The following is a 22,971-nucleotide window of genomic DNA, read 5'->3' on the forward strand; positions in this document are numbered from 1 at the left end:
TTGGTGGACTGTGGGCTCTCTAAAGTGGAGATTGGGTATGAGTTGCAGGAACATGATGTCTGTATGTTTTTGGATTTAACATCAGAGCCATTTAGTTTCACACATCCAGCAGGCTGTCACTAACAATACTCCCTCTGTGCTAGCGTTGAATATATTCACAGAAGCTCTCATTTGTTAATAGAGCATCTGCATTGACTTCTGCCGCCTCTCTGTGCAATTTCAGGAGTCTCACAAACCGATGTCTGTCAGTCTGTCAGTATGACATCTGCATCCTCCTCATTCAGATCTTTTTTTCATCCATTCTGCTTCTTTTTTATGCAATGTTGACTTTAAAATGTCGCCTGCTCCGGATGGTCTCCCTGTACAGTTTGTCCATCGAGGGCGTTGGCTCGGAGGGCTTGGAACCCAGTGCAGTTGTTGAGTTAAAAAAGCAACCACAACCACAAGGCTTTTTTTCTGTCCAAAAATATTTGTGCTTGGAATGCAAAAACATTCTACTTGCGACCAATCACTGAACATATAACTTGGTAAAGGATTGTCATGTGGTGTTACAATCCACTGTCTTTACAAACATTTCCTCAGCTACATGTTAGTGTGTTTAGGATTAATGTCAGTTGGCAAATTAACTCAACGGCAGTAATAATAATATACAATAATAATAACGATTGGCAAATTATGATAAGGTTGCCAACTTCTGCAAAAATTCATTCATTCATTTATTCATTTTCTACCGCTTTTTCCTCACGAGAGTCGCGGGGGAAGCCTATCCCATCTGTCTTTGGGCGAGAGGCGGGGTACACCCTGGACTGGTCGCCAGCCAATCACAGGGTACATATAGACAAACAACCATTCACGCTCACATTCATACCTATGGACAATTTGGAGTCGCCAATTAACCTAGCATGTTTTTGGAATGTGGGAGGAAACCGGAGTACCCGGAGAAAACCCACGCATGCACGGGGAGAACATGCAAACTCCACACAGAGATGGCAGAGGGTGGAATTGAACCCTGGTCTCCTAGCTGTGAGGTCTGCGCGCTAACCACTCGACCGCCGTGCTGTCCGGCATTTGTCATGTTGTATGAAATTGAAATTTCAGTACTTCTTCAGCTAGTTTGATATATTAATATTATGTCACACTCCTAAATATCCATCCATCTATTTTCTATGCCGCTTATCCTCACTAGGGTCATTAGATTGCGCCGGTATACGTAATAAGCTGCCTGCTGTGTTAGTGTCAAATATGAGCTGAAAGTGAGAGAAGTGGGAACACAGCCACTTAACAGCAGGCAAAGATGTGGCGTTTACGCTCTCCTTGCACAGGTTGTGAAGTCACTAAACGCTCGTTTTCATTTCACTGCCACACGCCCAGAGTGAAGTACTCCGTGGTAGTCGGACTGTAAAGCTGCTGATATTAGCAGATTGGAGGTGTGAGAGCCAAGAAAAGAAGAGCGGGGTGTAAGGCTGACACTTATTCACGCTCTTCAGCCTAGTATTGAATAAAATATATTGTGTCATCTCTAAGGCTGAACAAAATCACTTTCTGCTGTACTAACGCAGATGTTTTATGTTTTTATCCAATTTGAAATAATGCAAATGCAAATAAGATGGAGTCAAGCTGTTGCCATCAGTCCTGAAGCAAGGAAACATATTTAGATAGTAAGTTGTCAAATGGCGTAAAAAGTAATTAATTATTTTGGGTTATTTTGTTGTTGTAACTTGAACAGAAAGTGGTTTGACGGCACTATCTTCAGGGGAAAAAAAAGTTCTGAATCCAACAGAGGGCGCTGTCTCATATCTCAATTGAGTCACACACTCCAGCAGGAACCTGCTTTGACAAGATGTGATATTGTGTAACTACACATTTTGTAAGAATACTGTATGCCTGTAATTGTTTCATAACTGTGACAGGCATAATGGGTGTTTATTATTTGTGTAGGTATGTTTTTGCCATTTGCCGTGGGTTGCCCGGAACGAATAGTGTGGATCTACTGTATGTTTAGGATACACATATTGTGTGTATTTTTGTTTGGTCTGGTCCACAAAAATCCCACAAATGCCAACAAAATAGCAAAGCATGTGCAATAACCCCTTGGATGCTTGCTGTGAGGTATGGAAAAGTGGAACATTTTTGGAAAAGTGGTTGCAAAAAATAAAGCGAACTTTTCTCATAAAAACCTTTTTTCTGATATTATTTTTTGGAGTCTTAGTAGAAACATGTCACCGCTGCATCTTCATAAGCGACACCCCCAACATGTAATATGTAATATTTCCATTACCACCTTGTTTTGTGTTAAAAAGGCAGTATTTGTGTTGTTGAGCTGCAGAGATGGTTGTTTCCTCCCTCCCTGCTGCATGTGATCAACCCCAGTTGGTGATGTGCTCTTAGGGCTTTTAACACACCATATCATTACCAGATACACACACGCCCTCTTCCACCACTGATCTGACCGTGTGTGTGGTGAAGCACATGAGCTATACTACACACACCTAAAGGGTAATTTTCAGTTTGGGTAAGCTTCACGTTTTCGTTTTTTTTTTTTTTTTTAGCTTTTTAAAGCAACCCACCCAACCACCCACCCACTTCTTGCTTTATTTAACATGAGACATCATTTTGATTGTTTTGTTGGAACTTGGAGAGGAAGCTGCAATAAGGTGTGTCCCCCTTATGACCCATCAGCTAACTCCATAACTACACAGCAATTGTGTTTCACTGTTACAGCAACAGTCCTCCTTATGCGGATTAACTGTGTAGTACTATTAGATGTTTTTCACTGCCAAACTGTCATTATTAATATTTGGAGTATGACCAATCGTAGTGGAGTGGGTGTGCCTAGAGGAGAGCCCGAGGTGGAGTAAATTAAACTGATCGTTTGGGCGGAAGGCAGGAAATCCGTGGAAACACTGTAGAAATAGGTGCAGAATCTGGAAGATCTAGAAAGGTTCTGTGTGGGTTATAATGTGGAGCTCCACAACTCAATACAAAGCGGCAAAAATTTGCATAATAAATCGTGAGAGATTGTCCCATATTGCATTTCATTAGGCCTGTCACAATAACAAATTTTGCTGGATGATAATTGTCCAATAATTTATTGCAGATTAATGATATTATTGCCAACATTATTTTTGAGACATGTTCAAGAGCTTTACATAAGAGAGCCAACACCTTTCCTGACACAGAGCAAATCTGTCTAGCATGTAAGGGCATTTAGATCAACAATACTATCTGCCCCAATGGCTGGACGGGACAAAAAAAAAAAAAAAAAAGAGCTTTACATAAAATAAATCAAACAAACATAATTAACAAATAAAGAAGGAAAAAACAAAACCAACCCAAAAATTGCAATTCACTAAAATTGACAAAATTGAACTTCTTAATCCCAATAATTCCGTTTTTCAATCAGTGTCGTTTGTTTTTGTGAAAAAAAAAAACAAAAAAATAAAAGAGAAATACCTCAGAAATCCACTGACGTTCACGTTGATTAATTGATGTTTAATTTTCCCCTTTATCGAAATGTACATCTCTCTTTTAAAGGCCACCTATTATGCTAATTTTTCGACCCTTTGAATTGAATTGTGGACTGCTATTGAGCAGCGACACACAATAACCAGCACATAAACATTTTCAGATTTTGCAGAATCTGCACCTATTCCAGCTGTATTTCCTGCCAAAAGGGTCTGTTTTAATGCCTCCCGGCATGCCCACTCCTCTATGAGTGGTCACACGCACAAGTGCTTCCTAACTATGACCCATATAAGGAACCTCTGTGACATCATGAAGGGGCAGTTTTACCACGCCTTTTGAAACCGAGTGTTTTGAGCCATCCCAAACTTTTTTCAGGGCTCACTTCTAAATGCGCAAACCTCAAATTATCTGAAACTTTGGCATCGTTTAACACAACAATACAACTTTCTACTACATTTATAGGTCAGAAGCGTGGAAAAAGCATAATAGGTCCCCTTTAAATCGCTTACAAACTGGAATGCATGAAAACCATAAAGTGTGGGATGCATTATTGTCTTCTTGAACCAAGCATTTGTAGCTTATAGTGCAGTTGCATTATCTAAATCAATGATGATGATACATTCGTCTTTCAACTACTCCTTATCTGTACGAGTCACTGTGACCTCTTGTTGTTGCAGCGAGCAGAGCATCTGCCAGGCTCGGGCCTCAGTGATGGTCTATGACGATGCCAGTAAGAAGTGGGTGCCCATCAAGCCGGGCCAGCAGGGCTTCAGCCGCATCAACATCTACCACAACACTGCCAACAACACCTTCAGGGTCGTGGGTGTCAAGCTGCAGGACCAGCAGGTGAGCAGCAAGAAATGTGTTGAATTGATTCCTGTTGAATTGTCGTCTGCATGAGTTTTCTAACACGTGAGTAACAGATGACAACTCTACAAGTACTATAGCAGAACCTCTAAAGTGCATTGCCAACCTCCTAATTTGTTCAGATTTCATAGTAATTCTACACCTCTGACTAAAAAAGGGGGTCACCTTGTATTCGGGATTGTCTTACACATTCCTGATCAAAGTTTTAAGACAAGTTGAAAAATTGCAAGAATACAACAATGTAACAACATTTATGAATCAGAAAAGTTGAAAAAGCATAATAGATCCCCTTTAAATTGTTATTTACTACATTTTTCAATGTCAATAAAGCATTAAGGTTCATTTTGTGACGCTTTACTTTAGCATATCTGGTAATGCTATCCAGATGGTCTTTGGGTTATGGACGAATTCCGTTCCTAGACTGTGATCTTACACCTAAATTATCCATCCATCCATTTTTTATACCGCTTATTCTCACGAGGGTCGCAGGCATGCTGAAGCCTATCCCAGCTGTCTCTGGGCGAGAGGCGGGGTCAGGCCAAAATAAATTTTTCAATTCATTTATGTGTGTACGTAACAGCATAACAGCACCTGTATAAGTAATTCCATAAAAAAAAGAGATTATGCAAAAAATTATTATTTGTGTGAAACAATTGTAGCGCGCAGACCTCACAGCCAGGAGACCAGGGTTCAATTCCACCCTCGGCCATCTCTGTGTGGAGTGTCCATGTTCTCCCCATGCATGCGTGGGCTTTCTTCCTCCCACATTCCAAAAACATGCTAGGTTAATTAGCGACTCCAAATTGTCCATAGGTATGAATGTGAGTGTGAATGGTTGTTTGTCTATATGTGCCCTGTGATTGGCTGGCGACCAGTCCAGGGTGTACTCCGCCTCTTGCTCGAAGACCCCCCGCGACCCTCGTGAGGATAAGCGGTAGAAAATGAATGAATGAATGAAACAATTATATTTGGTATTTGACTCTGAATTGCAGAACTATTTGTTTCAATACTTATTAAAATCATCAATCATCATTAATTTGAGCTCTTTCCTTCCCTCGAAGGTGGTGATCAACTACTCTATAGTGAAGGGCCTCAAGTACAATCAGGCCACGCCAACCTTCCATCAATGGCGTGATGCTCGCCAGGTCTACGGACTCAACTTTGCCAGCAAGGAGGAAGCCACCACCTTCTCCAACGCAATGCTGTTTGCCCTCAACGTCCTAAGCTCGCCTGACAGTGGAGGTAATGCAAACTTCTGACCTCTCTATGATGTTCACATAAACTCAAGAGCGCCAGGTTATGCTTTTAACTCCTGGCTGTCTGACAGGCTATTTAAGGTGGTTTTGGAATGTTTTGTTAGTATTTAATAGCTCCTCTCCAGAGAAATGGAATAGGAATGTGTTGTTTTGTCTGCAGTTGGTGTTGAATAACCGCTTCAAGTGGAATTTGGGCTCAAATTCCAACCATCTTGCTTTTATTGTCTCAGTTGAATATCGTTCAACCACAATCTAGTTGCTTTGGATGCTTGGACTCTAAATTAATAAGCAATTCAGATGCTGTCACATGCTTTTTTTTAATACTATTTAAATTCTCACATTTGATGTGCAGATGTTGATCTCCATCTTATATGAGCTGGACTGCTCTCTAGTGGTGGACAACATGTACTGCAGTCGTGAGCTCAAGAGGCACAGGTTTATAGATAAGGCTCTGACTGGAAATATATGGTAGATTTATTGGTAGATAATAATTTATTGGTAGATTTCACTCTGGAAATCTTTATACTTGCTATAGTAAAAGATGGTATAGCTTTTATATATGAAATATATTTAGTTGGATATTCTATGTTTGTTACCCTGTGCTCATTTAACAAGCCACTGAGCAGCTCTGGTTACAGGTTATTTAAAAGAGGCCGCGGGAGTTCGTTTAACTGCCACATCATGCCAGGGCATCCTTGTGACTCTCCTATTGGTGGTTAAAATATCACATATGGAGACATAATGTCGGGCCTTTCCACCCTGTGGGTGCGAGGTCATGAGACGCGTGTATCTGTTTACGTGCTGCTTGTTTAGTGTTGCACAGTAATTAGGGATAGTCATTTGACTACAAGTCCTTAAATTAATTAATTATGTTATTTTTTTGTACTATTGAAACTGTAGATTTCTCAAGATTGGGTCTACAAGACGAGACAATATTTTAACTTTACTTTTAAGATTAGTACAATGAAAACAAGTATGACAATATATTACAATCTACATATCATTTCTACTACATTACACTCTTCTACACTCTGTCTGTATGCTACCGACCCCGCCTCCACCCACCAAAACAAAGAGACTGTATTTGTAATTACTTTTTATTACATCATTCCCCTGAGCTCATACAGTGTATACATAAAAAAACAAGTCTGATCCGGCCGTCCCCTGGTCGTTCTGCTCCACTTTGACCTTCACCATGGCAACAACTTGGCACCACATAATATGTCAGCAGTACAAACACACACATGCATAGATGCACATTCAGCACAAGGTGACAATTGTCTTCTTACTCGAGTCCCCTCTATTAATATTATATCATGTGTTTGCCCTCTTTTACAGGTTTCACTTCAATGCTTTAATGACACTGTTACTGCTGAAGTAAACAACAAAGTGCCACATGTCATGCCATGGGTTTAAATGGTGACTCTACTGTACAATATATATACATATGCTTGGAAAGCAAGCAATGAGTTGCATGGGTGGTCTATACCGGTACATTTCCTTGTGATATTTTTGTATTGTGTTTTCTGTAGTGTTTGCTGTATGTAAACAATCCAAGGACCTTGTTGGCTGTCCACACAAGATGCTTGTGGTGGAGCTGGGATGCATTTTCATCACAATGTAATTTGTGTCACTTTCACTTAGCTCACACATGTTGAATGTAGTCTCTGATTTTTCCCACACAGGCAGAAGTTTCAGGCTTCTTACTTTCTTCGTATTCTTCTTTGTTATGTCTTCTTCACCTTCTTAAGAGTCTTCAAATTCCACATATTGTAAATGTTGTTACGGCCTGTTTTTCAGGTCCAGTTGTCCAGCGCCAAAATGGACCCTCCTCAGAGGAGAGCGAGGCGCAGAGGAGGTACAGTCACCTACTACAATATACACTCATATCTTAGTTACACATACATACACAATAAATACAAATATGAAAAGAATCATTTGTCATAATTATTATTATTTCATTGCATATTATACTTATGCATACTATTTTCTGTTTATATAACATATATTAAATACCAAAAAGTCTTAAAGTGCTAAATTATTAGCACATTATTATTAATTATAAAAACAACAAAAATATTAGTCTTAACATTTTTATATATCATACATTTAATATGAAGGATATATAGTTTTTTGATAAGTATGATGATTTTACAATTTTTTACAATGAATTTGTTGTGTTAATATTTAATATATATTCAATATTGATATATAACTTTGCTAATAAAGGACAATTAGTTATTTACAGTACAATTAATTTAATGTTATTAGAAAATTACATTTTAATATATAATCAATACTTATTACTGCAATATGATTTGTTGACAAGGATAATTAATATTTATACAAATAAATGTCAATATGTAAGAAATTATATGTATATATATATATATATATATATATATATATATATATATATATATATATATATGTGTGTGAAATGATAATTATATTTTTCACTGCATTCTAAACAATGTAGGTGATACATTTTTTAATTTAATATAAGTAGTTAATACAGTGTATGTTAACAATTAATGTATTGACATTATTACATACGTTATTAATATATTATTAAGAATAGTTCATATAATAGTATAATATAATACATTTTAATATTATGAAATGCAGTGAAATGCACAGTACCCCAGAGCCACTCAAAAAAAAATTAATTAAATAAGGAACCCAAAATATTAAAAACAATATCAGTATTATGTATTGCAGTTCTTCACCAATGTAAACTGCAGGTGAGTCATTAAAGCTATATTATTATATGCTATATACTTTAGTAGTACCTTAGTAGTAGTAGTAGTAAATTAGTAGTACTGGTCTCGCAGTGGATCAAATTAGAATGTTGCAATGTTATTGATAGTCCATGAGTCTTTAAAGTGTGGTCCTGAAGTTTTAAAAAAAAGGCATTTTAAAAAGCATCCTTGCTATTCAAAGGATGATGGAGCAACATCAGATGCAAGCGCACAAGGAGAGGGAGCGGCGGACATCAGGATCAGGTGAGGCTTAAAAAACAAACAAACCCGCACACGCCAGCTTTAGGAAAGCCACAAGATCAATAGATGTCCTCTTGAATGGCGTCTGCTCTTAACTACACAAACATGCTGACTGAAGACTGAAGTGGACGCATAAATGAAAGAAAAACATGTATTTGCCCTGCTTTGTTTTTTTTTACTATCAGTGGTGTTTCAGGCAGAGTAAACACTTGAATGGAAGTTGAACACAGCAGTGTCTGCTCCCTACTCCCTACTACTAATCCACATTCCCACTATTATCCCCTTTCATCCATTGGCACACACTCACACACTCACACGTGTTCAAGTCTTGCTACACAAACACACTTAAACATCCTTCACTCGGTGACATCGGTGAACCCCCCGACCCCCCACCTCTCAACCCTGCCCCCGAACCCCAGCCCCTGCAACATGCTCTGCTGCCATCTCTTTCTTCCAGCTGCTGTTGGGGGGGAAATGTCATATGCTTTTTCTGATCATGTTGCATTCTGCTGCTTGATATTTTTGATTCTTTCTTATTTGCGATTAGCTTCTGTTTTTTGAATTATGCTCCTGTTTTTTCTTTTGTTTTTTATTATTATTGTTTCATCTCGGCTTGGTTGCTTTTCATTCTTCTCACGTTTTTTCTCTTTTCTGTTTTCCTTTGTTTGTTGCCCTCCTCCGTCCGCATCTCCTCCTTCTGTCTCCCTTCCCGCTCCCCGTCACAGTCGTTTCCACTCTCCAATATAAAGTGTCCGCACCCCCCGCCCACCCAGACACTCCGCCCGAGTACAGACAGTACAGAGCTAGCACACTGCCCCCGTCCTACGTCCGTGTGGCTTCTTCCTCCTCCCCGCCCTCCTCCTCGTCCTCTCCCTCCCAAGAGAAAGAGGCGGGGGCGGCTAGAGACAAGGCCCAGCTCTCTTCCCAACTCTCCACCTCGCTGGCCTCCGCCTTCTCCCCAGTCCAAGCGGGAGTGACCACCCAGGGCCGACAGGTCCGTCAGATCCCCCTGTCTCCTCCCACCACTGCCCGACACCTTCACCAGCAGCAGGACGTCATGCTCCCCCCCAAACATGGCACCTGGTCCGCTTCGCATTTGCAGCAAATGTACGCCCAGTGCCCCCCCGCCGCCTCCCCTCCGGTAATGATGGCCATGCCCGCCAGGCAGGGCTTACCGCCGCCACAGCCTGCGCTCCCTATGGCTCACCCCCTCCCGACCATGAACACTAGGATGAAGCCCCCACCGCTCGACCCGAGCCCTCAGCAGTACCCCCAGCATCAGTCCCATCCTCAAGCCAACGGCCAGTCAGATGACTCCTACTCCCCCCACTCCCACCAGCTGCCGCTCACCCCGCAGTACTGCGAGGCCGTGCCCCTGCCGCCCCTGATGGGCCAACTGCCCCCAGGGTCTGCCCCCAACCACCAGCCCCACTACCAGTCCACCTTCCACCCTCAGCAGCATCAACAACAAGTGCACCATCAGCAGGCCCCATCCTCACCCCCGTCTTACAATGATGGGGGTTCCCCCAAGAAGACCCCCTCCCCCGTCCCCCAGCAGGCTCCCATGACCAACAGCAGTAAGTATGAAGAGGAGAGAGGAGGAAGTCGTTCTTTTAGTAGAGAGGATGTTACGTGTGCGTTTGTGTTCAAAAATAGGTTCACTGCAAAGTACTCCATGGCGTGGCGCCCACTTTTAGGCAATTAGTTGCTAAAATGTTTATCTGTTTTTTTTGTTGTTTTTTTAAACCAGTCTTGGTCAAATTTTACACACACGTGCTTGTCAGTCCCCTTAAGGTGGGTACCAGAGTTCGTGGCGATTCGGCTAAACACCCTAACGTTACAGTGGCTGTTTTGAAACAAGTCAGTCCGATTTATGGGGTCCAAAGTTGTGGTTTAATAACAGCGGCACCATGTGCTGTATTTTTCAGAAAAAGAATAGCACAGGCAACACAGTAGGGATGCATGTTTGGACAAATTTCAACCCCTTTCTGTGCAGCGGTTAGCCGACACAAACAATTACATTCAGTCATTCTCACGCAGGTGTGTGTCCTCTCACGGGACGGAAGGGTTGTGAAGCGACTTTGTGATCCGTCTCACCTCGAAGTGTCAATAATTGAACACACCTGTGGCGCCCATTCCACTTCACAACAATAGACAATAGCGCCTCTGTGTGAGAAAGATTATTTAATAGACTTTTGGCACATTGTTGACATGGTGTGCTAGTGGGACTACATGAACAATAGCAGCAGTTACATGTAATCATGTCAGCTTTGTTCAATTTCTTTTTCACACAGGTGCTTCTAAATATTATGATTATAACACTGTCGTATTATTCACTAATTAGCTAAATTTGCCAGTGACAACAAGGACAATGTTCACTTTTGATTGACAGTGTCACAGTATATTAATGTAGCAATATTTATAATTTTTTATTGTGGTTATCCAACTCCACTGCATCCTACACTGAGCTGTTATAGTTTGTCCCTCTTGTGTACACTGACGTAGGATAACTCTGTTGTTCTACACCAAAGTAGATAATCATCAAGACTCTTTACTCAATAGTTGCCTCCCTTTTCCCCACATCAGTTTACAGCTGAGTGCAGGTCAACTTTAATTCCAATGCCATTGCGAACCAAAACAGCAGCACCTACCAAAGCCTAAATAGTTTCTGTGCTCGCTCCGTGCTGTTGCATGCATCTACATTTTGTGGAGCTATTCCTACCTGCTTTCACATTAGTTCTGACTATTCAGCCTGCTTGGGTTCTTACTGTTGCTCTGCATTTTCATTCACAATCATTATATCAAACATGAACACACATTTATTTCCCTTTTCTGTGCATTCTAACAAAAGAAAACTAGTATGAGGTAGCTAACAATGCACATCATTGGAAGGTACCTATTTCAACTACAGAGCCTTCTAATAAAACCTCTAACAATGTTGTATTGTTCGATATAGGTACTGTGGTCATGCATTAACAAGTATATTGATGATAACATGTAATACTTACAGTATATTGCTGTATTTTGATGATTTAAAACCAAATCATCTTTCCTAGTCGCATTGATTTAGCCCAGGAGCTTACCCTACTTCCGTCAACAACAGCAGCATAGAAACAGCTACAACACTTACAATGCCCGCTCTCATTGGGATGGCTGTGTCTTCCAGCACAAGACTTCAGTCTAGCATCTCGTTGAGTCTTTGTAGCAAAATTGAGAGCTTCATATCCACTCTTTCATCTGTTCCTACTGTGATTGACGCTGGGACAAGGCATCATGTTACGCCAGATAAATATATTTTTTTGTGTTAGTTGCTTCAATAAAAATATTGCTGTAACTTGGTTAATATACAAGTCAGTTATGTAAATGCCACACTTGGCTTTTTTGTTTTCTTAGCTTTTTCTGTTCTGTCAAAATGGGTACCTCCTGTGACGTCCATTGTCTTAGCTTAAACTTGTTTTTTCTCAATAGAATGCACAGAAAAGGGTAAGAAATGTTTGTTCATGTTTCACATAAAGATTATGAATTATGGGCAAAAAAAAGATGGGAAGTGCAGTTTTCCATTAAACTATATTGGAATATGTATTGTTTTGTGTTACGTTTTAGACGGTATGCGTTGTCAGTGAGTTTCTGATACATAAAATGCTTTATCATTAAGAATAATTATTTAAATTAAGTGATTATTTTAAATATATATATTATTAAATAAATGATGAATTGAAAATATTTTTTACCTATATTGGAAAATAATACTATAGTATATAGAGATAGTATTATTATTATGATTTTTTTTAAATACAATAATATTTTAAAAAAATTCTAAACACAAAAATTGTGTTTTTAATACAAAAAAAAATCCAGTATAAATTATTATTAGTATTATTTATCATTATGTAATATTATTATATGTCAAATATAAGCTTCCCCACAATAAACGCGTTACCTCTTACGACCTTAATTGAGTATATGCTCTATGCTCCAACGGCGTCATTTTAAAATGAAGTCTTCAAGCGGCGCCAGTAGGAAATGAACCAGCAATATGTCAAATAGATATGATGTAAGTGGAAATATTTATAAGCTGGACAAAAAAGAACCACTTCTCATGATGAGAAAATAGTAAATGTTATTTTTACACTTTTATGATATTCAAGCTACCGTAATTAAAACTAGTCAAACAGCGCTGGAATTGCTAGAATGAAACCACACAGGGGTTGTGTGTCCCACCCAAGATGCCTGAGGCAACCTCCCAGAACGGCGTCCAAAAGCCACCGTTAACAAAACTCTAACTTTGCCCCTCCCAGGCCCTCCTGTGTCTGCAGGTCACCCCGCTATGCTGTCCGTGGCCCCTCCCCCGGCTGTGGTACCGGTACCCATGGTCGGGCCCCCAGCCCCGCCGCCGCCTCCAGGCCCGCCACCCCCAATGGCGGTGCCCCCACCCATGCCTCCTCCACTGCCCACCGGCGGCGGGCCTCCCGGGGGTCCCCCTGGCATGCAGCACCAACCCTCTGGGTTGGCAGCCGCGCTGGCTGGGGCCAAACTGCGTAAAGTTCAAAGGGTGAGTTTGTGGTTACAGTATACTACTCTTACAACAACAAAAAAAAACACTAAAAAGTGTTGTGTTCTTCAGGATGAGAGCAGTCCACCAGGATCAAGTGGTAAAAGTGACTCGAACCGATCAAGTGGAGGTAGTGGTGGCGGTGGAGAGGGTCTGATGCAAGAGATGAACGCCTTATTAGCTCGCAGGTAAAACCATGACTTACTTTTTTTTTCCCTCTAGTAACTTACGTACAAACACAAGAGCAGTTCCGCTTCTAAAAGCTGCTTGATCTTTTATCAATAACGTCTCTAATCTTGTTTGCACATGTTGCCCTCACTTAGACGGAAAGCTTCTGAGAAACCTGATGAAGTAAGTAGTCACTCAAATTGTCACTTTAGTTTTGCTGTTAATCCCTCAAGGCGACATTTGTAGTTCAACTGTCAACCGGAACTAAAATGTTCTCTCTTTCACCTCCAGGACGACTCTGGTAGTCGCGGGCCTGGTCAGAACTCAACAGGTATGATTGTGTTCTTAGAATTTACTAAGTACTGTTTATTGTAGCCATTGTAGCCATACCATATACTCCATATCTTTGTAACATTTGAGGATATGGATCTAGAAATGACAACAATAAACACAATTGCTAATATTAGTTTCTGCTTTGGACTTTCCAGTATTATACATAATTTTTTCTTGCTGCTCTCAGTCTCTATGACATGCAGTGGATTATGGATTATGGATTATGCTCCACAGGCTCCCTTTGCTGCAGTTGTCCGTCTTTGTGCTGCCCTCATTCTCCTTTTGGATAAAATGTGTCTTACTCATACTTACTGATCTTCAGTCTCCTCCATTGTTTGTTAGTGTGTTGGTATCTAACTGATATGTTCTAAGCAACATGTTTTTTTAGCTTGTTTATAAACATGGCTAAACGTTTTGTGAGTGACTTACATTTTTTGCAACCTCAGTATTCTTTATATACTGAAAAAAGAAGCAATTTTTGTGGGGGATGGTAAAAATGCAAAATGATGCAGCAAAGTTATTGAAGCATAAAATTTAAATTGCCCATCAGACATTTGGCCATGAATGTTGAGTTCAAACCAAAGCAAAGGAAAAATGGAAATTATGCTCCACAGTCTCCACTTGGCTGCAGTGCTCCTTTTTTTCGTTGCCATCAGCCTCCTCGTGAATAAAATGTCTTCTATGTGTTTGCTACTGCAGTATTATTTTAAATAGAAAACCGAAGCAAGCAGTGAGACATGAGACATGCGGTAGTAAATGGGTATTATTTGTTTGTGCTGTCCTCAGTCACCTCCTGAATAGACTAAAGATTCTTACTTACAAGCTGTAAAGTTGATAAAGGACACCCTCATTCTCCTTTTGTTTTAGTTGACGTTAGCATCTCAACTCATGGAACATGGGTTTTGTTGTCTAACTCGACTAAAGTCCAAATCGGTCCAAATTATACTCCGCCGTCTCCACATGTTTCGTCCTGCCTGCAGTCTCCTCTTGGATAAAAGTCATGTTCTTGCATAAATAAATAAAGTATATTATTGTTAGCATGTCGGTATCAAAGTAACATGGTCGTCTTCAGTCCAAACTGAGGCAAAGCAATCAGCATCATACTCCACAGTCTTCACTTTGCTGCCCTCAGTCTCCTCTTGGATAACATCCATCTTTTTCTTAAACCCTGCATCACAAAAGTCCTCCTTTCCTTGTTAGATGCTATGAAGAAGCCGTGGGAGAGATCCAACTCTGCAGAAAAATCTTCACTGGTGTCCAGGTCTGAACACAAACATGTACTGTAGTAGTCTGTAGTCTCTGTAGTAGTACGCATCTTTCAGTACTAATACACTTGGTGGTTTTGCGTTGTAGAGTGAGACCCATTGGCAGCACCAGTGAATCAGACACCGAATTTGACAGAATGAAACAGGTTGGGTTCTTTCCTCTCTTTTTTTGTGCAGGGTACAAACACACCGACTGTCAGTGTGAGAATATTTCCATGTGTAGTTTAGGGAGTGTATGCTTATATTCACATCGCTGCATTGCTTCATGCAGTTTGTATGTAACAGTGAATGCAAAGCAGGTGAGTGCAAATAGTAGGAGCTGCTACACAAATGATGACTGAAATGTTAAAATGAACGGAGCATGTTTTACCTTTATTCATTTCACTAGTTGTGCTTTTTTTCCCCTCCCCCAAGTAGAAACTCACACATTGATGTGTTTTGTCACAGGAAATTTTGGATGAAGTCGTACGCGAGTTGCACAAAGTGAAGGATGAAATCATTAATGGTAAGCCGCTATTGTAATATATCACTGTTATATTGCTGCTTTGTTTGTTTGCTTGTTTGAGGAAAATACTATTTTCTTTGAAAATAGTCTTCATAAATGTTCTGACTTTATTCCCATAAAATGTTCTCTTTATTTGTTGTTTTGTTCATTTTTTCATAGTAATTTTTTCTACTTTTTTCTATAATATTTCTATTTTATGCTACCAAATGATGTTTTTCCTTACAATATTAAAATGTTATTCTCATAAAATTATGCCTTTTTTCATCATTACAATACAACTTTATTCTTTACTGCAGATTTTTCCTTTTTTTTGGACACCCCTCGACTAATATGTCCCATTAAAGCTCTTAGCGAGTTCTTTAAGGACTTGCTGGTATTATTGTCAGTATGTAATGTATGATACCATAAACAAAAACTATCAAACATGTTATGGTGATGTAAAAAAGTGTTTTCCTCCTTCCTGATTTCTCTTTTTTCCCTCATATTTCAGATCATCAAACAAATGTAAATATTAGTCAATGACAACACAACTGAACACAGGTGTGGTTGTGCTGGTGTGTTCAGGATCATTGCCAAGTTCATTTCAGCTTGAGGTCACAAACAGATGGCCGGACATTCTCCTTTTCCATTTATCACAGCAAGTCTTCCAGGTCCAGACCATCACACTACCACCACCATATTTTACTGTTGGTATCATGTCCTTTTTCCAAAATGTGGTGTTACTTTTCCACCAGATGGTAAATGGGACACACATGTTCCAAAAAGTTCAGATTTAGTGGTTTTAGTCTTGGAACTCTTCCATGCAGGACGTTTGATGTCTTTCTGATGGTGAAGTCATGACCTGACCAGTGAGGCCTGCAGTTCTTTGGCTGTTGTTGTGGTGTCTTTTGTGACCTCTGGGAGTCGTCGCTGTAATTTTGGGAAGGTTCACCGCTGTTCCATGTTTTTGCCATTTGAGAATAATGGATCTCATTGTGGTTCCCAATGCTTCAGAATGGCCTTATAACCTTTTCCAGATGGATAGATGTCAATAAATATCACTTTTTCCACACAGAATCATGAGGATTGGATTTCTTCCTCACTTAATAATACAAAGTTTAATTTAAAAACTGCATTTTTATTCAATTTTGTTGTCGTTGACTCACATTTAAATTAGTTTGATGATCTGAAACATTTTAGTATGTGACTTTTTGTCTCATACGTACTGATCATGTGACACTGTTGTCTTTCTCTCAGCCATCAGACAAGAAATTGGCCGAATCAGCACATCCTAATCTCACCTGAGTGACATTTTGGAGGAGGAGCTGAAGGACGAGGATGATGATGACGAGGGACACGGGTGGACGCAAAGACAAGACACGTGATGACCCCCTTCGGAATGTTCTCTCAATGTTTCTGTGACCTCTCACGTTGCCACGTTGCAGAGACGTTGTGCCAACATTTGAGTCTGCTGGACAGCGAAGAAGAAGAGGGAGAAGATGGATGTTTGGTGTTGTGTGTGAGTGTGCACCTGAAAGACTCACACAGCCCAAGTGTTGCGACTTTATCTTCTTTTCAGTCTTAAAAAAAAAGGAACATATTTTTTAAGTTTGTACTGTTTTATTATTTAAAAGCTGTGTCGTCGACGACAAAGGACAAAAGGAAAGTTGCGCACCTTTTATGTCAGCCTTTTATACGTCCTTTTTTTTTTCTCTTTTGGCTTCATCAACAAGCACAAATGATTCATACTGGTGTCGTATGGCAAAAACCTTTACTTTCCACTGAAAAGACGCCTTCTCATCCACAAAATTCAAAGTGTAAAGTCATGGAAAAAGTGGCTGAAAATGTGGTAGTTTTGAATCCATCCTATGTTTGTGATGCATGAGCCCCCAACCCATCTCTATCCATTAATTTATTTGCTTATATGAAAAAAGATTGATAGTACTTTGTTTCCATGAAAACTTCCTCCCTTTCTCTCTGTGTATGAGACCATGCTGATAATGGTAGCAAAGAAGGAAAAAGGTGTTTTTGTGGCAATATGCAAAGTTGGATCCATCAGAAGAATGTGGAGAGACGGTGGAATGCTAGGCCAACGTGATGGTAGCTCTCAGTGTGTCTTTGCAGGAGTTTGGATTGTTGCACTCGCATTATTTGCTGTCAAGCGACGTCCTCATTTAACAACAAAAAAAAAATGGAAGTAAAAAAATTCAATCAAACCAAACTCCAGTGTCGTACGTTTGTGCAACACTTGAATGCAACGTGTTACATATGCTTACATCTGCATGGATGTTGAACCCAAAAGGCAAAAATTTGGAGTTACTGGAAAAAAAGCTCTGGTTTTCAGTCAAAATCTCTAAAAGTCTGACTTGTTTCTCAGCACACAAAAATCGTTACATGACAGGATGGTAAAAAGTGAGCTTTATTAAATGTTAAAGGAAAGCGGGCTTATTTATCCTGAGTTGGAAGGTTTAAACAGTCCCCTACTACACAACACTACTAATGTGTAATACAGTGGAACACAATTACTGTAAGGCAACACCCCACGGATTGGGGCTGACAATACTACAATACTGTATATGTCGACGTAAAGGGAATATAAAGACATTTTTCATAGAAAAGAACCCTTTGGATAAAATTTTTGGGGCTTTCTAGTAATACAAACATGATGGACGAGGACTTGATGTGTCGGTCGGCATAAGCGGGTTCCACTGTAGAACACTGATGTATTATTTTCATATGCTAAACATTGGAATGATATGACAACAAAATGGAGTGAAAAATACAATTTCAAAGGAAAAAAAAAGTTATTTACAGTTTAACACATCTTTTTGTTGTAACAGTGTATCATTGCTGGCAAAGCATTTGTCCACTCCGAAGTGCTCAATCGTCTTTAATGGAGCTGTGGCTGTTCCTCCTGTAGTAGAACACGCTAAAAAGCACCCAAATGTTCAGCAAGGTCATGGTGATGAAGCGCAACAGAACTGTGCCAAAGAGAACCTGCTGTTAGACACATTCAGTCGATGGCGTCCTTTATTTATTTGTCATGAACTGCAAGTGGAAAGCGTGCTAAGGAGCAATGACAGTTATTAGCAGTACCACTGGACCAATGGCGATGCTAGAATTCAACCACCGTTGTCTGTGACAGCCCACATTTATTTCACTTACCCTGCATGTCTCCAGTTGTCACAATGGTGGTATAAATCCGTGCTGAAAAAAAAACAGACATTTATAACCGCTAAGAGTGCATCGAATAGTAAATAAATGATTAGTGGCTATACTTACTAATTTGCATTTTTCTCATAGCTGATAAAGGTAATAGGAGCTATTTTTAACAGCTGTGTGACATACATGCATACTGCTTACTTACTTGCGCAGGTGTAGCAGGCCAACCCCCAGGTGAGCGCGCTAACCTGGCCAGCGTCCTTTGACTTCCACAGACATTGCAATTGGGCAAACTTACTGGCCGCACTAATGAATGTGCACAGGCTCTACAACAAGACAAGTAAAAACATAAACGCACCTTCCATCTTCTAAACACTTACTGAATGTGCTTTAGACACACAGTCACTTGTCACAACATTTGGCACATACGTATGCAAAATTCTGCCTTTGGAAGATAAAAATACGGTTGTGATTGACACTCAAGGAAATGTTACCTTTGTATATTTGTTCAGATTATCAATTTGTTTGAATGCTATTTTAGCTCAACATGCATTTTTCGAGTTTGGTTGGTATTCCTACAGTTAATATTCTGTGAATACTGAAGGTATTTGCTCATATTTTGGCTAGCTAACATTCATTCATTAATTCATTCATTTTCTACCGCTTTTCCTCACAAGGGTCACGGGGGTGCTGGAGCCTATCCCAGCTGTCTTTGGGCAAGAAGCGGGATACACCCTGGATTGGTCGCCAGCCAATCACAGGGCACATATAGACAAACAACCATTCACACTCACATTCATACCTATGGACAATTTGGAGTCACCAATTAACCTAGCATGTTTTTGGAATGTGGGAGGAAACCGGAGTACCCGGAGAAAACCCACGCATGCACGGGGAGAACATGCAAACTCCACACAGAAATGGCCGAGGGTGGAATTTCCCTCGCATATATCGGATGGCCGCATCGTGGCGCTCCGATTCGCTGAATCGTCACAGGCCGCTATACGACGTCATTTGCAGCGTTTGCAGCGTTGCCTGCGCGTCCGGGTACATTGGAAACATAATCAAGGAAGTGCCTTTTTATAACGGATAAAATCCGATTTACGCATATACCGGATATAAATCCGATATATGCGTAAAACGGACATTTTCCGGTATTCGCATATAACGGATTTCGCTTATATCGGACAAAACCAGTGGGAACAATTGAATCCGATATATCCGAGGTTTACTGTATCAGGAATAAATACTCAGGTTACTCAAGGTTTTCATATACCGGTTTGGTTATTTAGTCTTCCCATATCCTCAATTCGACACCCACAAGGAGATCGCCTCGAAGTAAGGGAGGTCGAGATTTCCTTCAATAAATACATTAATGATGACATTATTTTTAAATCGCAGAAAAGAAATCCGTTAATTAGATTTTGGGTTGCGAATGCCAAACTGCGAATTAGCTAGAATATATTTTATTTATGTGAGTATGATAGTACATTGCTGTTGCACACTACTGCACCAACTCTCTTTCAGTGTCAATCCACACTAAACATTTGAGAGCCGTTATGTCAACGACATGTCTTACCATTGCAAAATCGATGACCCATTTCTCCACCGTTAAGAGTCTCCAACCCACGACAAACCTGGATATGTGATGTTAAGGTAGTAGTGCATGGCGAGGGGGTATCAACACAGGCTTGTGCGTCACTCATATTCTCAGCCGTCAAATCAAAAGCAACGGTGCGATAGAAGGATACGCAACAGTGTAGATGAGGCTGTCCTGCAGCCTGCTGTTGTAGAGCAGAATCAACAGCAGAAGAACGACATCTGAGGAGGTGATGTGAACAGAATAGTTCAATATACAAAGCATTTTGTCTTAAGCAAAAGTGATGTTTTGTACAAATTTCCAGTGCAAAAGTCTTTAGCCATCACTCACTTTGACTTTGACGTTACGGTTAGGGTTATGTAAAATAGACTTGAATGAAAACAATGGGTGGCATATGGACTTAGCTGCTGGTGGTAACCTCAAGACATATACACAGAACTGCAAACATTTTCAGAAGCACATCTTAAAAATGCAACTCACCTTGTGCAATGAGAATGGGATATTCCAGGTATGTAGGTGGGGGGTAGTCATAATACGTCTGGTATGTAACAAACACAATGTATCTGAAAAGTAGATGGTGAAAGTTTAGCACTGACAATGACTGATAAGAATGTCATTATGTGACACATCAAGCTTACGAGCAGATGGGAAATGGTATCATGTAGTAAAACATTATGATCCTTCTGTTATTAAACGCCATGGACATACCTGCACAATGTAAATACAGCACTATAGCTAAAAGCATTCATTTTTAATGTTGATATCTCAACATGCAACTACATAAACATGCACTGACATATGCAGACATAATGATAGCAAAAACAAGATCCACAGGTAAGCTGCAATGATGATGAACAGTCAACAATAATTGTGTTATTTGTTGTACAATGAGCCCTGCAGCTACCAACTCAAACTATAAATTGTATTTACTGTATATTTCTCATTTTATTTATTTTAATTTAAGTACAGATACAGCAATGCCATTGAATATACTGTAGTCCATAGGACTTCAGCAAGCTTGAACAACCTGCATATACTAGCTGTTGGTACAGTAGTACAGTAGTTTGCCTTCATTCATTAATTTTCTACCACTTATCCTAACGAGGGTCGCGGGGGTGCTGGAGCCTATCCCAGCTGTCCTCGGGCGAGAGGCAGTGTACACCCTGGACTGGTCGCCAGCCAATCACAGGGCACATATAGACAAACAACCATTCACACTCACATTCATACCTATGGACAATTTGGAGTCGCCAATTAATTTTAGCATGTTTTTGGAATAGCTGCACGGTAGTTGAGTGGTTAGCGCGCAGGCCTCACTGCTCGGACACCCGAGTTCGATTCCACCCTCAGGCATCTCTGTGTGGAGTTTGCATGTTCTGCCCGGGTATTCCGGTTTCCTCCCACATTCCAAAAACATGCTAGGTTAATTGGCGACTCCAAATTGTCCATAGGTATGAATGTGAGTGTGAATGGTTGTTTGTCTATATGTGCCCTGTGATTGGCTGGCCACCAGTCCAGGGTGTTGCCAATTAACCTAGCATGTTTTTGGAATGTGGGAGGAAACCGGAAAACACACGCATGCACAGGGAGAACATGCAAACAGAGATGGCCGAGGGTGGAATTGAACTCGGGTCTCTTAGCTGTGTTGCCTGCGTGCTAACATAATATTTCCTATTGTTAGAAATACACTGAGAAATAATGTGTTTGCATTGCAAAAACATGATTATCTCTGACTTTTTCACAGTCCAGTACATTGACATGTAGGCCATTCTGCACCTCCATTGTGGTATGACAGGTTGTACTTACTCACGTTAGTATCTATCCTGTGGTACCAGCAAAGGAGCAAGAAGAAAACTAATGAGGCATTCCATTAGTATAATGTATGACAGACTGCACCCAACATTAATAACCAAGTTACAGTACAGGATATGTCACTATATGTCTGAATTGCAGTAAGTGTTGACTTTATCACTACAGCATGCAAGGTGACATCACTCACCACAGTAGAGGTCTCTGGGAAGAAGTGTAAATTGTACTGAGAAATAATAGCTTTAAAGATGAATCATCCCCAAAACTGCAATGTTTTCAACCAAGATGTTTTTATTTACCAACAAATCCGCGGTTGCATTTATGTTAAACCTTAAATATGTTGCATGAATCATGTCATGTTTACACGCCCTTTGGGAAAAAAATATAAAAACAGGATTTACTCAAGACAAAAAAAGCAATCGGGATCAGTATATCAGGCTTCGCAAAATACAGACTCTATTCAGACATTAAATACATTATGTAATTTTTTAAGGACTCCAGTTCCATCACTACTCACCCGACTAGTTCGAACACAAGACTTTGGAGACTAACTCCAATCGTGGATTTGGCTCGCATCAGCAGGAAGATCTGCGGGAATTTCAACACCATGCAAACCAACAACGTCGAAACATTAGCAATGTGCAACAACGTCTCCGTCGTCATCTTGTGTGGATAAATATCAGCTACAGTTCCGGAATCTGTATGACACTCAAAATGGGCTGTTACTGTCAACAGAGCAGTGGTGTGGGTCATTCGCCAACGATCCAGCTTGTAGAAGCAAATCTTACCAGTAAACGAGGCTTGCTCTGTCTCTCGTCGGTTTTTCCGGAGCCTATTGGGAGCCGAAGTTATTCGGACAAAATAATCGACTCTCTTAAACGAGCTGGAATTCCCATCACTATGACTGAGCATCATTTCCGTTACGCGTTTCAAAGTATAACAAGCTAACCTTCTTCATGAAACCCATGACGTGTATCAAGACCGAAATTGAAAAAAAAAACTTTTATT

At 40.3% G+C, this 22,971-nt stretch overlaps 2 protein-coding genes across 5 annotated transcripts in view; one reads left to right on the forward strand and one right to left on the reverse strand.

Moving 5' to 3' along the window:
* Positions 1–19,267, forward strand: part of evla (Enah/Vasp-like a) — a 35,288-nt gene extending 16,021 nt beyond the window's left edge. Inside the window, exons 2-14 of one of the 4 annotated variants that reach the window (XM_058090383.1) lie at positions 4,143–4,311; positions 5,394–5,574; positions 7,389–7,446; positions 8,532–8,593; positions 9,316–10,167; positions 12,889–13,142; positions 13,215–13,330; positions 13,466–13,493; positions 13,602–13,641; positions 14,844–14,904; positions 14,997–15,054; positions 15,356–15,413; positions 16,650–19,262. In XM_058090383.1, the coding sequence (XP_057946366.1) occupies positions 4,143–4,311; positions 5,394–5,574; positions 7,389–7,446; positions 8,532–8,593; positions 9,316–10,167; positions 12,889–13,142; positions 13,215–13,330; positions 13,466–13,493; positions 13,602–13,641; positions 14,844–14,904; positions 14,997–15,054; positions 15,356–15,413; positions 16,650–16,687 (1,975 nt within the window). In that variant the 3' untranslated portion in view covers positions 16,688–19,262. Of the gene's footprint in view, positions 1–4,142; positions 4,312–5,393; positions 5,575–7,388; positions 7,447–8,531; positions 8,594–9,315; positions 10,168–12,888; positions 13,143–13,214; positions 13,331–13,465; positions 13,494–13,601; positions 13,642–14,843; positions 14,905–14,996; positions 15,055–15,355; positions 15,414–16,649 lie in introns of all 4 variants that reach the window. The other 3 variants (XM_058090382.1, XM_058090381.1, XM_058090384.1) reach the window with 3 other exon arrangements.
* Positions 17,793–22,702, reverse strand: slc66a3 (solute carrier family 66 member 3). The gene is made up of 7 exons (XM_058090386.1): positions 22,481–22,702; positions 20,635–20,717; positions 20,306–20,375; positions 20,134–20,191; positions 18,760–18,880; positions 18,558–18,599; positions 17,793–18,373 (listed from the first exon to the last, which is right to left on the reverse strand). Exons 1-7 carry the CDS (start codon positions 22,624–22,626, stop codon positions 18,273–18,275), a joined length of 621 nt encoding a protein of 206 aa, XP_057946369.1. The 5' UTR covers positions 22,627–22,702; the 3' UTR covers positions 17,793–18,272.
* Between the last annotated feature and the right edge of the window lie 269 nt (positions 22,703–22,971).

Source organism: Doryrhamphus excisus, chromosome 13, assembly GCF_030265055.1.
Source record: "Doryrhamphus excisus isolate RoL2022-K1 chromosome 13, RoL_Dexc_1.0, whole genome shotgun sequence".
In the NCBI taxonomy this organism is placed as follows: Eukaryota; Metazoa; Chordata; class Actinopteri; order Syngnathiformes; family Syngnathidae; genus Doryrhamphus; species Doryrhamphus excisus.